Below are 14,388 nucleotides of genomic sequence, written 5' to 3'. Positions count from 1 at the left end.
AAGTAGTGCACAGAATGAAGATCTAACTAATATGCTAAGAACTGCATCAGTTGAGATTGGATTTTTCATTCCCTGTTGGTACATAACTCCAGGAATTCAAAAACTAAATGAACCAGATGAACTAAAGAGCTTGGGAGAAAATGCAAGTGTCATACTGAAGGAACTCTGGCCAATTTTTTTCTTATCAATGACTTACATCTAACATATAAGTATCATTAAATGATTTAATAATCCCTAATAAACCTGCAGCTGCAGTGTGAAAACCCTTTGTTACAGCTCCAGTCCCTGACTTCCTCCAGCTCCAGCGCCAGCATGAGGTCCAATGCAACACTATACCAAAACGGCAGGTTGCCTAAAACGACAACAACATCGGCGGCGTCTTCATTGCGTCAGAGGGAAACACGAGACGTCCTCATCGACTCCCCACACCATGTTTGTTTGTGTTAGGCAGCAATAAGAAAGCATCTCTGGCTGGAGATAATGTAACACATCATAAATTCTACATTAATCTTATCTGCAAACAGAGAGCAGCAGATGTTTGGGAGCACAAAACACGTGTTCAGGACTGTTTGTTTCCTAATTACAGAGTGATAAGAGATGTTGAGGAGTCAGCTCGCTGTTGGGGATCAACGATAAGCTTTTTTCAGGGTTATCATCTTTAATAACTTTGTTGTTATTTGTTTTGTTTTGATCTTTTTCTCGGTTGAATATAATTGAACTATAACTTTGTTTTTGCATGTGCTGCAGCAGGTCTTTCAGGCACACACGAGTGACAATTAGAAAACAAAAGCCTGAATAACTAAGTGGATGTTACGACTGCCAAGGAGAAGCCGAGAACATGAAACAAGATGAAGAAGATGAAAAGTTCAGCGTTTCAGTCTTTTGTTGCCAGATATAGAAGCTTAAATCACGGAGAGCCCTGGCCAAAAATAATGAGCCATTTGGCCTTGAATAGAAACAAAATAACAACACTAAATAAACTACAGAAAATATAAGTTTCCATACTGAAACCGGACTTTCTATCAATACAAGAAAATATTAGAAAATATAACCAAAAATTCTGGTTCTTCCCCACTCGGCTTCCTGTCAAAGGGGTTAAAGGTGGCTGGTTGTTAAGATGAAACAAACAACCTTTCTGACATTAATCTAACAACAGCATACAAAGCAGTTATGGTGTTAAGTCACACTATACAAAAGTCAGGCAGCATACGTGGAGGAGGAGGAGGAGGGGGAGAAGGACAAGGATGAGAGGAAGAGGAGGAGGAGGAGGACGAAGGGGACGAGGATGAGGACGGGAAGAGGAGGATGAGAGGAGGAGGGGGGGTGAAGGGGAGGAGGATGAGGATGAACGAGGAGGAGAGGGAGAAGGACAAGGATGAGAGGAGGAGGAGGATAAAGATGAGGGGAAGGAGGAGGAGGAGGACAATGAGAAGAGGAGGATGAGAGGAGGAGGATGAGGGTGAGGGGGAGGAAGGTGAGAGGATGAGGAGTGGGGGGGTGAAGGGGAGGATAATGAGGATAAGAGGAGGAGGAGGGAGAGAAGGACAAGGATGAGAGGAGGAGGAGGAGGATGAAGATGAGGGGGAGGAGGAGGAGGAGGAGCAGGAGGAGCAGAGGGAGGATGAGGAGGATGAGGGGGAGGAGCAGGAGGAGCAGAGGGAGGAGGAGGAGGACGAGGAGGAGGGGGAGGAGGAGGAGGAGGAGGACGAGCACATTTTGACACCTTTCATCTGAATGTCAGCACATCCTGTCAGCGAGTTCCTGCTCTCTTGTGGCCTGAATGGTGTCCAACATCTGATATTCAAAAACCTCCAAAAAGCTGCACTTTCGTTTTATATAGAAACAACATAAAGTATCAAAAGCACTCGTTATTGGAAACAAATGTCCTGTCAGTGTTGAATTAATATCACTGCAGTTTAATCCACAGCAGTGCATCGTCCTGTGAGATCGTGTTCATGGCAGGGCTGTCCTGTGAGATCTCTAAAAAGTTGACTTAACTTTCAGCTTTGTGATGATGCGTTTTCCAACTTCCAGAATGTTTTCAAAGAGATTATTTGGCTTAACAAGCAGGGGAATTTTCTCTACCCATAAAGAAACTCTTCATCCATCAGTCAATCCATCGTTTGGAGATGCGTCAAAATTTAGTGGTATAGAAGAACAAAGTTGCATTTAATTACGGCACAAATGCCTTACTTACTCGAGCAGACCTAAATGTGCTTACACTCACCATGTGTCAGTGACTTGTGTCTGTTTTGGCACTTTGCTCTGATCTACTGTCTCATTTTGCTGCTGCAATGCGTCAAATGTGTCTCACCAGGAATCAATAAAACTGTTCAACTGATCATTCTGTGTTGGTCCGTAAAACAAACAACTTCCACACCTCGTCCGGTCATTAAACACACAATAATCGACCAGCCACGATCTCATTGGGAAAAACATTTTCCTCTCAGATATCAACATTTGTCTTTTATTACATTTATGTGATCTCTGTGAGTGAGTGATGACGTGTGAGGTTACTGCCCTCTGCTGTTCAGTGAAGCTACAGCAACACGCTCACAGTTGTGACCTTAAAAACCATTAATGAGCTGCCAAGAAACTGGGATATTTTTAACTTTAATTTGTGCCACCGCATTAATTTAGTGGTCGGTGTAGTGATTTACTGCGTGCACACTTACATACGCGCTTCAAACACTGAGCTGTCATTTCACCTGCTCTAATCACGTTTGAATAAGTGCGATTCGAATGTGCAGAATGTGTGAGAATGTGTCTAGAATTGTGCTCATCCAATTCAATATAGTGACATTAACGGTGGATCGGACGATGAGTTTCAGGGTGCTGGAGGTTCAAGAGCAACGCGTTGGTTCATATTAGCGAGAAGGAAGACGTTTCTGCAGCCGATAGCCTTCAGACTGCAACTCAAAACGCTCCAGATGCTTAAACAGCAGTACAGTTAAAATAACAAAAGTGTATTTTGGAGTGAACTGTCCCTTTAACACCTTAGCTGAATAAGTAAGTCGACAGCTACAATTTTAACTGACATTTAATTTTTATTGTGGTCTCAAAAAGTACAGCACAGACAAATGAAGCACACAGTTACAATATCTATGAGTATTTTAGGCCTTTCTGAGGAGTAAAGAATGTGATTCTCAGTGGTGACAGTTAAAATATCATCATGCAGAGCGTGTGATCTTACAGTCAGTTTCAAAGCAGAATATACAGCAGCATGTACTTAACTTCATCTACAGTATCATGGGACACACTGGCCCTTATACTCCTAACACCACAAGTTACTTATTAACCATCATAAAGAAAACTGCATCTTTATTTTTACAATAGTGCAAAGCTGACCATAGCAAAGCAAAACAAAATGCGAGCGGGAGATGAAACCAGCACTGACATTCACTGAAGTAAACCGCTGCATAATACTGACAAAAAGCATCACTTCAATGGGACAAAGATACTCGGCACTATTAAAACACAATCAACAGGGCAAGCATGGCAGTAAAATAATATCATACGTTTTCAGCTTTGTGATGAGGAGACATTTGTCAGAGCTGTCAGCATCGTCTCATGAATGTTAAATACAGTGGTCACGTGTTCGAGGGAAGCAATGCAGCCGTGAAGAAGAAGAAGAAGAAGAAGAAGAAGAAGAAGGACACGCCTGTCAGGGTTGGGCTTTTCTTGATTTTTCTTTCAGTGAAAACTTAAAGTATGGCTCAAAGCTGAGATAACAATCAAAACGATGCTCCATAGATAATGAATTGGATGTTCGTGTGTGTGTGTGTGTAATATGTTTTTGAATGGAGTCGTTTCCCTCAGGACAAGCAAAGGGAATCGCACGGCAATCGACAAGATGGGAAAGCAGCAAAAACATGTCTGTTGCACCAAATTATGCTGACTTTTTCACACAAAAATACTAATTGGATTGTGGCCGATTTAAGCAGTTTCTGGTCTAACCATGGAAATAAAAAGTCATTTCTTGCCCTTGTGTGTTTGGTCCGGGACAGCTGGTGCGTTGACTGGCCGGTCAACGCGTCCACGTTTTCACTCTCAGCTCTCTGCTGTGTTTTAATATTAAACACCTAATTCTTCCTCTATGGAGCAGCTCTACATTTCATGTCTTATTTGGTAGAGATAATAACAGATGTTTCTCAAAGCTGCTATGTGTAGCACTTTCAGGTTAGACCACATTCTCCATAAACTCTGCTGCTTCCTGTCGCACACCACACCCCAAGTCCTCCGTGTCTTTGGCTTTACTGGGGAGGACAAACAGTTTCACTGCCATAAAGCAAATTCAGCAGATTTCAAATCTGAAGACTGTAAAATCTGCCAGATTTGTTTGCAGTAATTACACTAATGTAATCTCAGTTGAATGTTAATGTCCGACCGCCATCAAACGCTACACGCAGCAGCTACGAACTGATCAGCATTCCAGCTCTGAGTTGGAAACTAAAACAAACGCTCAGGCACACGTGGTGCAAATCAATACATTTAAAGAAATGTGCAGAGTAATGAATGTAAATTATTGCTTTGGCTGATACAACAGTGGAAACAGCGTCACATTCAATGAATTAAAATAGAATCAAACAATCAGAAATGTGAGCATGTGCGGGACATTCATGACAGAACCTCTGCATGGGGTCAAATCAAAGGCAAAAACTTTGCAAACCTGTAAAAAAATGTTCGTAAAATATTTTTAAATTATTTTTCTGGATAAAACAGTCAAAAGAGATGGAGGACTCTTAGCGTTGGAGGGATCAGTGATGCCTAATAACACATATTCAATGTGTAACTGAACAGAAAAGTGAGTTTGAAAGGTTTATGAACATCATTTGGCAGGTTTACAAAACTTACATTTGAGCTTACAAAAAAACACAAACGGCTGCTGTGACTTTAAGTTCTCCACATTCGACATTTTGGCAAGGAGAATTCTTAGGTGTTAATGTCATGTTGACTTAAAAAGTACAGTACAATCTATTTCAATCGCCTAATACAGACAAAGTTAAGAGATGAACCGGCCCTAGATTATTGTTTAATAGCTTCTGATTGAATCAACGCCAGCAACATTTGTTTTATGCTTTAATAAATCATTTAAACTTACATTATATATCTATAGCTCTTCACTTTGAATACAAAATACTGCTGATGCGTTTGAGCATGGTCTGAAAGCCTGCCCAGCTAATTGCCAAAATATTCAGAAGTGATGAGCACAACGTCGCAATCTGAGAGGGATTTTTAGCTGAGAAGGTAAATTTGGTTTGTTGTCAGAAATGAGCACAGGATCCATAAGTGAGGCGTAACGGCTGTGATACAATCGTCATGAATCATTAAAGCAACAGATAACGATGAGTCAGAGATGGTGTGGTGCAGCCTCCTCGTGCACGGCTACAATCGCTATGGTCATCTCTGATGCTGGTGGTCTGACGCTGCAGTGAGGATGCAGAGGCAGTGTGTGTGTGTGTGTGTGTGTGTGTGTGTGCGCGCGCACGCAATGGTTGAGTGAGCTTTTGGCAGTGATGCGACGTGACGTTAGCTGGGACGAGGTGGGTTAAGAGAGTCTCCCCAGGTGTGTCCAGCAGGTTGAGGAACACCCCTGTGAGTGTGAAGGGTTTTCTGATTTCTGCTTTTTATTCGGCCTACCTGACATCCAGGGGAGATCTCTGTGGGGTCGTGAGGGGCTCTGTGAGGGCGGTGGTGAGGTGTCACGGGTCGGGGGTGTTTAGAGGTTGACCAGGTGCAGGTCAGAGGCGGAGAAGTGGGGGCACAGAGCCATGTCCGGGTTCTTCAGCTGTCGCAGGATCCTCCGGTGGAACTTGGAGCGGACGCGGTTGAACTCCATGATGTCGCTGGGATCCTCCTCAATCCAGAAACGGTGAAACTCCTGCATCAGATAACCTGCCACGAAAAACAGCAGAAATCCTATTTGTTCTTCAAAATTAAAAGTAATCAATATTTTTACAACAACAACAAATCATCCTTAATTTTCAAAGCTAGGATAAATCCTGTCTTCCTATAACAGAAACAAACAACGTTCAGTTTTAGCTTAGCTGAGCTGGAGGCATGAACTGTATGTGTGGAGGACAGGATATATTCCCATATATGGTCAGAAATGTAAAGCTAACAGGCTAACATTGCTGTTAACTCCTGTAACAAACTAGCATCAGTGTTACCTTCTCCAACAGGCTAACATTGGTGTTAGCTTCTGTGAGCAACTAACATCAATGTTAGCTTCTCCAACAGGCTAACATTGCTGTTAGCTTCTCCAACAGGCTAACATTGATGTTTGTTTCTTCAACAGGCTAACATTGATGTTTGTTTCTTCAACAGGCTAACATTGATGTTTGTTTCTTCAACAGGCTAACATTGATTACCTCTCCAGCAGGCTAAAATCTGTGCTCAGTTAAGGTGTAAGGTAGTAAGCCTTTCAGTCATAATATTTCTGTGATCCGTTTTTCCCATCTTAACCGTCACTGCCATACAGACCTAACAACAATGGTGCTGCCTTTATGAATGTAGGACAGGGTCTGTGCCATCCTAACTTAAGACGTTCCTCAGTTAGAACACTTCTGTTCTATCTAAATTCTTCTGTAAGTAGGGGAATGTGTTTCTGTAAGTGGCTGAACTCACAGAAGGTCTGCTGGAAGTGCAGCAGGCTGGGCATCTCTGGGGCCACGTTGTACAGGTGGGTCTTCAGCGCTCCACTCACCAGCAGAGAGTAGGCCAGGTCTGTGATGTTGATGCCCACAATGGCAAAGGAATAGCTGGAGATAAGAAGAGCGTTTTAGTGAATGTCACAGACGATCCCATGCTTTGTGACTAAACCAAGTTTGGAGGATGTAAACGCCTGTAAATTTACATGGGATCTGTAGTTTTTTTAAACGCTGACCAGTCAATCTGTGTTAAAAATTTCTGTTAAATCACACAGATTTCAGCTTCTAATAGCACGTACTGTAATGGATGTCAGTTTGTGTTGGAGTGTGGAAGGTGCATTCCAGAACCGTGTTTCATTTTTCAGGAGCACCAACAAAAGAAATGCTGAAGGGGGAGGAACAGAGGCCACAAGTGTTCAAATCTAAGCTCATCGTTTGGGTTCGGTAACTCCCATCTCTCACTTCATGTCCATGTGGTCCAGATGTGTAGGACTACCTTGGACATGAGAAGAGGTTACACACCAATCATGAACTGTCCCTTTAGTGTGTACAGTTTTCAGACTCAACAGCACAGTGAATGACTTGCAGTTTACAGCTTGCTGCTCTGCTGGAGCGTCCTCACTACATATAAGAGGATTTTGTGTGACTTTTTAGAGTCAGTCCTCGGTGCTTATCAGAGCTGATGCAGAGGCAGAAGGCAAAGCAGGAAGACACACAGCAGTAAAACACACACTGCCTATTGACACACACACACACACACACACACACACACACACACACACAGTCTCGCCTTCTCTCAGTGGCCACAACCACACAGAGCCCCTCCACTGGCTAAAACTGCTCTGTATTGAGGCCAGACCTCCCACAGTTCCAGCAGCAGTAGCCCAGTTTTGCCTCCTCCACACACACACACACACACACACACACACGTGCACGCCATCGTACAGCACATGTGCGCACACTTACCCGATAGCTTTGTCTAGGTTCTTCTGTTCCCATTCAGGCTTGTTGTTTATCTCGCTGTGAAGGACACACACCTGAGTCACGTACGTCTACATGTGAAACAACACTGAGCGCAACGGAATGTCAATAAAAACAAAACCAAGTGAGAAACCTTAAGGTCACAAATAAATAATTGTAATACTAACTGTATGAGCTTGTTTTTTTGCAGTGAATTATTTCTTGTGGTAACAGCATAACAAGGTGACTGGGGATCGGCCCCATACTGTGTTTTACGCTGACATGACAGCTGGAGGTTCAGGTATACAAAAATCATGCTTAACCTTAAATGCATGAAACATCAACCCAGAAGGGAAAGCTATGAATGCAGTGAAAAGAATGAAAGTGAAATCAGGTACCTTGGCTTTCTGTGTGTGCTCCTACAGTGCATGTGAGAGTCAGAGAGGAAGGCATGGGCAGAAAGGTGGAGGTGAAGGAGGAGGAGGAGAACAAGAAGAAGAATCTTCATTTGTGAAATGAGACGGCTCACTGAGATGCCGATGACGAAAACACAAGCAGCAGCAGTTGATAAAAGATGACAGAGTGAATGACCTCAAGCTGTTGGGATGAATGCAGAGTTATGGATGACTTAGTGGAGATTTGAGCTGAAGGGATACACCACAAGTCGGGTAGAAAAGTAACCTTAAAGCTGCAAAAACATTTTGGCCACAAGACGCAGAGAATAATAATGACTCATGATGTATATATTATACTTTATAGTTTCTTTTAAATGTCTTTTCAAAGCACCTTTTTAACTGATGGCACCTATGAGCAAAAAGATGACCAGAGCAGTTTTCTACAAAAACACGTGGTGTATTCCTTTAATTTTACCGTGCATTTGGTCAAAGCAGGAAGAAAAGGCGGCTGACGTACTTGTGCTTTGGTTGCAGGGAGTCGTGGAGCATCTGCAGAGCAGTAGCCTTGTCGTGTTCTGCAAAATACCTGCAGAGAGACGAGAGACAGTTAAACGTGGTCTGACAGCTGTGTCTGGATTCTGATCCGATCGAGTGAAGTTACTGCGAGCTCACAGCAGGTTGTGCAGGCCCAGCAGGCCCATGCCTCTGAAATCAGTCTTTGGATCGCTCCCTTGGAAACCAATTTCACACCACTGTTTAGAAATTCGTCCGGTGAGAGGTGTGTCAGGACGCAGCTCCTTCCATAGCTGCAACACACACACACACACACACACTATGGTCAAATTACTCTTGTAACCTTTGAAAATAAATAAAAAAGAGCTGGTAACCACTGGCTTCCTGTTGAGGGCTGCAGCCTGTCAGAGGCTGAGCATGGACACGTCACCGGTGAATCACGGGAGGTGCAATAAAGATGATGATTCCTGTTGTTGCGTAGAAGAGCTTAAGTTGGGGCAACCGGAGCAGAGCTGCGTACCTTCATCAGCATGTCCTCGTGCTCAGGGTTTTCACAGTCGTAGGGCTCCCTGCGCAGCTTCTCCACCTCTGCCACCAGGCTCCTGTAGCCCACGATCTGCAGCAGGCTGGCCTGAAGAGAGATGCCCAGTCTGGGGACACATGGGGAGAGCATCAGGGGATTTAGGCCTTTTCATACAGTACAAGCACAGTCTTCTGTTCTGGGGTGGGAGAAGTCACTGCCTTTGTGTTAATTACGTGCTTTCACAACCACAATCTCACAGCTACTGTGAGGATTCAACACTCCGCTGATAACATCTAATTCACCACAACACCCTCACATAAGTGACAAAGTAAAAACACGATATGAAGCGTGGTCTCTCACTGTGGGTTGGTGTCAGGGTTGATCTTCTTCAGGGCCATGATGTCATCAATAGTTTTCTCGACTTTATCGGGATGGACGCTGAGGGCAGACTGCAGCAGCTGGAGGAGGACAGAGTGGGAGTAGATGTAAACAGCCTGAAGCTACAGAACTGAGCGACACATCTGAATTGTATTGTACATAACATACTGAGTACAGTCACAGATTTAAAGAGCTGTACCTCATTCCTGGAGTACCTCAGAGATGATTCTGGAAGGAAACGTTGCAAAGTGTAAGACAACCGCACACAGTAACATGAAAAGCAGCTCTGATTAGTAGCTATGAGCAAAGCAGAACCGAGTTAGATAGAAATCTGCTGTTAGATATGAACAACATGGCGAATTTTAACATTTTTAAATGACAGTTGGTTCACGCATGAAGTAAAACTAAACAAACTGAAATGTAAAAACAAGCGTCAGGCGGTCAGGCAGCGTGCGGGCCGACCTATCTTGAGGGTCCTGCGGGCTCCATGCTTGTTGTTGTAGCAGATTCGCTGCAGCTCGCAGCGTCCTGTGAACTTTCTGACGACAAACTTCAGGCCTCGCCAAAGAAGTTTACAGTAGAGGAAGACGAAGAAGTTGGTCACCACCCTGCAGAGGGGAAGATGGCAGCGATCAGACAGAAAGACAGACGACGTGTACACAACTGACACCGTGTTTTCGCCCTCCAGACTAAAAACTAAACTTCTATAAAAACTTGCTGTTAAATCAGTGCAACGAATAGAAAACTGCTTATGATTTTACAAATGTATTTTGTCGTACTTCTACCACAGCGCCCTGTGGTTTCCCCAACATTTCTCCAAGACTCATTAGAAATCTTATCACACTTTATCTCACACTAACAATCAAAGTCAAGAAATAAAAATGAACAATTCCCTGCTTTTCTTTGCCCCACATGACATCAAAAGAACAAAGAGCAAAATAATCATCAGATTAATCACATTAATAATCTGACCTTCATCACAGTTCAGTATGTGGGAGGAGGTTATACCAAAAATGACATGATTCTGTAGAATAAAAGCAGGTCAAATGGGGCACAGGGGGAGGGAGAAACTAAAGCAAAGAGAGCATCAGGAAGGAAGACATAAGAGAGAAAGAGTCATCAAACTCCTCGTCTGCCGGGTTAGATTTACAGCACATTAAAGTGTGCTATTTTTACAGGTGACACTGAGAATAAAAATGCAGCCGTGTGTCTGGGGAAACGCATAGTGACCCATTAAGAGACTGTGGAGGCTAAATGATTTCCAGCCTTCGCCTGCTTCATCTTCATCTTATTTAAATGTAAAACCTTCAATCCTCTCCGCTTTCTCCACCCTTCATCACTAAACATCCAGGCCAGCAGCACCTTGTGGGAAATTTACTTGGAGGGAACCACAGGCTTGGGAGCAAAAGGCTTTTTTCCCTCCATCTGTTACTGGAGCTCACATTGGCAGTGAAGCTGAGGAAAATACATCAGCACAACCTGCGCTTTGAATACCCTTCAAACCTTCCTCTGCGGGCAGCACGAGCTGGGCTCCATTTCCCTCCCTGTTTGTTTTGGTGCAAATGAGTTTACAACCCAACACGCAGAAATAAATCCTCCCGATGCCGAGAGATCGCAGCCTAATATCACCATCCATGTCAAAGAAGAGAGAGAGAGAGAGAAGGCATTAAGTGCAATGCTGAATGATTAATTCCTCCTCCTATGGGGCTGTGGATGAGACTGGCATGTTAAACAGCTCCTGCAGACACTCTGTCATTTAGTTAACCTTCAAGGAAGCGAGCATGAAGAGAAGGTGATGGGAGGACGAATCGGTCACTGCCAACAAACGGGTTTGATGCAAAGAAAACGACAAACTGAAACTCATTTTAAAGGGGCTTTCCACACCACACACACACACACTAAAGGTCGGTTTACTAGTCACGTGGAGACCTGCTCAGCCTGAGAAAACACTCGGAAAGTGTACAAACACCCACGCTAGTCGTACTCTGGTTGTGTACTTCTGTCAGCTCATTTAAAGTCAGCAGTTTAAAGGTTGTTGAGCCTGTTTTTCTAGATCACATTCAGGAGGAGTAATGTTACTATTAAAGCAATTAAATCAAGTTATCTGCAGCAGGAGCAGGTATTTTCTGTGTAAAAGAGCAGCTTCTGATCTTTGAGGACGAGATGTTTGATGTTAGTATCTGCGAAGGTTTGGACGGGAAAAATAATCCATTTGAATCCAGTGTGTGAGACTTGGGCGTCTTCATGTCTGCTGACTGTGTGACACGAGTGTGTTGCGGCGGCGAATTGTCACGGTGAGTGGGTTCACGCGCTGCCGGGTAGCCGGCAGGTGTGTCCGCGTGCACACCTGATGCATATTCATCCAATCACTGCTGTGGGCCAAGAGTACGCTGGGCCAGCACATCAGTCCAGCTGTTAGCAGTTTTGAACTCGTGTCCAAACAGTATTAAATGAACACAGAAGCTCCACTGAGTTTGATCGATCAATATCAATAAGTGTTTTGATGAGACTGATGAAAATATTGTCACGTATTTGTCAGCATAAATAGTAAATTTTCACCATAATTGTTGCACTAATGATTACACAACGTCTCTTTCATGCAGAGCGGACGTACATCCTTCTAGTAAAGTCTGTTTTATTGCTTTATTATGTCAGATTTATTCCTCCTCCCAGTGACTGAATGCATGTTTTATAATCTCATCTGAATGCAAATCATCTGTTTGGAAGTAAAACCCAGAAAGGCCTGAGCTCCGCTGAGACATGTGTTTGTATTTGTGCAAGTGATGTGCTGCTCTCATTAATTTGACTCCCAAGCAGGGAACTGAAGACGCCTCCACCTTTTACACTTTGACCTTCAGCTTCACAGAATACAAATTACTGGAGTCCTCCTTTAATTTATTCTCATCAGCCGAAGCCATTAAAGCTGCAACGCGAATCATTTTTACATCATTAAACCATTACCACGTTTATTTTGGCACATTAGTTTAATCGCTGTAAACACACAAAGCAGTCAGTGACTAACTGGTCTGGTCTCCCGCTGTTCATTAAAAGTAAATGGGCCGAATGTAGTGAGAAGTACACTGTAGAGTGTTTTCTAACACATTTATTCTCCTAAGCAGGAGACAGGAAACACTGGGCTTTATGAAGAATGTGGTTATTATTCATTTTGTTGTTATTTGTGACCAACAAAATGTTTGTCTCTTATTCATTGAAATGAAGGTTTAACATTTTTCTGTTTCATTAAATTAAATTGTGGTTCGTCTGTTTTATTTTAGCTTATTTATCCAAATCCCATTTGCATGTTTGTATCCACATTATCTTGTGCTTCTTTCACATCTTGTCTTAACGCCTTTTCATGTCTTCATCGTGCACGTCTATGCGCCACTTTGGATTTAAATAACAACCAACGTCATTAGAAAAGCGAGGGGTCCCTGACAAAGACAGTGACGTTAAACTGTACTGACGTGTTTCGACCAGAACTCCATAATTCAACATAAAGAGTCCATTATTAACGTGTGAGTGAAAGCAGAAACACACAGAAGGCAACAGGAAACCACCTGCTTTACCACCCGCTCCACGCCTGAGAGGCCTCTTTCCTGAGCGACCCACTCGAGCCCATTCACACCACAACAGCCACTTACTGGCCACACAACACCCCCATCCACTGGCTTAAATGGGACGAGGGGGAGTACACACTCAACAGTGTTTGGTAAACAGCAGGCTCGCGATGAATTCCTTCACGTTTGGACGGAAGAGACGAACGTTACGTCTTTACCTCAGGAAGTGCTTCATCTTGTCTCGCCGTCGCCTCTCAGGTGTCTTCTGTGCAGCTCGCGGCGGAGTTGATCACCTGAAAGCAGATGAGATGAGCGTTTTTACCGCGTGCGGATGAGGCCGACGGAAGCGCGCAGCTCAGGCCCCCGCAGCTGCGGAGCTGCCCGCGGTGCTGAAGCACCAACGCGGCTTTGGCTGCGGCTCTCCCCGCGTTTCAGGCGTTTCTATTCAGAAACTCTGTTGTCAAACGCTACGGGCGTTTATTTGAGCCATCAGAGCGTCACAGCCCGGTAAAACCAGGCTATTAATGCTCGATCGCCTCCGGGCTGATTAGCACCAGCGCTCCGCATAATCCGCAGCTTCGCTCGATGCGCGCACAACGTCAGCTGCTGCGCAGGCAAAACCAGCGATAAAATGGATGCAACAATGAGCCACATTTTGTCTTACCCGTTTCAGGCAGGCGGAACAGAGAGCGGATGCGGCGTCTTGTCCTCTTCACTCGGCTGCAGTCGTGTGCTGTTCCTCCATGATGACAGACCCCGGCTGAGGCTGAGCAGGTCCAGTCTAAAAGCTACAGCGCAGCCGTGCAGTGCGCAATACAAAACCGCGTCCGGCTCAGCGCTGCGATCAGCTGCTGGGTCGTTTCCTTCACACTTTCTCCAGATTATGTTTTTAAACACCATTAGAGAGTAACATTGTACCTTAAAGGACCATATTTAACAATAAGAAGTTATGGGGAAGAGGTGCCTAATTGGATTCATTTCTGGGGTTTTGATGACAAAAGCAACCAGAGGCTTATAGTGTCTCAGTCCACGACCTGTAAAACACCGCCTCTGTTACTGGGAACAGGGCCTGTCACCTCTAGGCTTCATGTCACGTTGCTCAAAGAAGTCTGCAGGGGCGACACTACGAGTTACTACTCTAACCCCCCCCCCCCCACACACACACACACACACACACACACACACACACACACACACCCCCCCACCCCACTTTTTTTAAAATGTTTTTCACTGACATTACCCTTTTTGCCCACTGGGGGGCAGAGCAACAAGCTGGAAACATCACAGCTACTTACCAAATTTGTTAGTTACTTAAAGTCCATTCTCAATATTTGTGCACTGGAGGACCCACCTGTCCACATTTCACTTGCGTGTGCTGAATACTGGACCAGGATTGGCTGCCGAAACACTTG

General features: G+C 44.3%; 1 protein-coding gene across 1 annotated transcript; it reads right to left on the bottom strand.

Annotated features, from left to right (window-relative positions):
- Positions 1–3,027: 3,027 nt before the first annotated feature.
- elmod1 (ELMO/CED-12 domain containing 1) lies at positions 3,028–13,843 on the bottom strand. The gene is made up of 11 exons (XM_046411514.1): positions 13,641–13,843; positions 13,195–13,269; positions 9,882–10,027; positions 9,619–9,647; positions 9,402–9,499; positions 9,039–9,168; positions 8,678–8,811; positions 8,523–8,591; positions 7,617–7,670; positions 6,628–6,761; positions 3,028–5,895 (listed from the first exon to the last, which is right to left on the bottom strand). The coding sequence occupies exons 2-11, from the start codon at positions 13,209–13,211 to the stop codon at positions 5,720–5,722; spliced, it is 987 nt and encodes a 328-aa protein (XP_046267470.1). The 5' UTR covers positions 13,212–13,269; positions 13,641–13,843; the 3' UTR covers positions 3,028–5,719.
- Positions 13,844–14,388: the final 545 nt, after the last annotated feature.

This window comes from Scatophagus argus, chromosome 14 (genome assembly GCF_020382885.2).
Source record: "Scatophagus argus isolate fScaArg1 chromosome 14, fScaArg1.pri, whole genome shotgun sequence".
Lineage (NCBI taxonomy): Eukaryota > Metazoa > Chordata > Actinopteri > Scatophagidae > Scatophagus > Scatophagus argus.
The sequence above is the reverse complement of the archived record's forward strand: the minus strand, read 5'-3'. Positions and strand labels throughout refer to the sequence as shown.

Coding starts and splice junctions, on each gene's coding strand:
- elmod1 (XM_046411514.1), bottom strand. Junction 9,500..9,618: donor TGAGGTACTCCAGGAATGAG/GTACAGCTCTTT, acceptor GTCCTCCTCCAG/CTGCTGCAGTCTGCCCTCAG. Junction 8,592..8,677: donor CTGGGCCTGCACAACCTGCT/GTGAGCTCGCAG, acceptor GTCTCTCTGCAG/GTATTTTGCAGAACACGACA.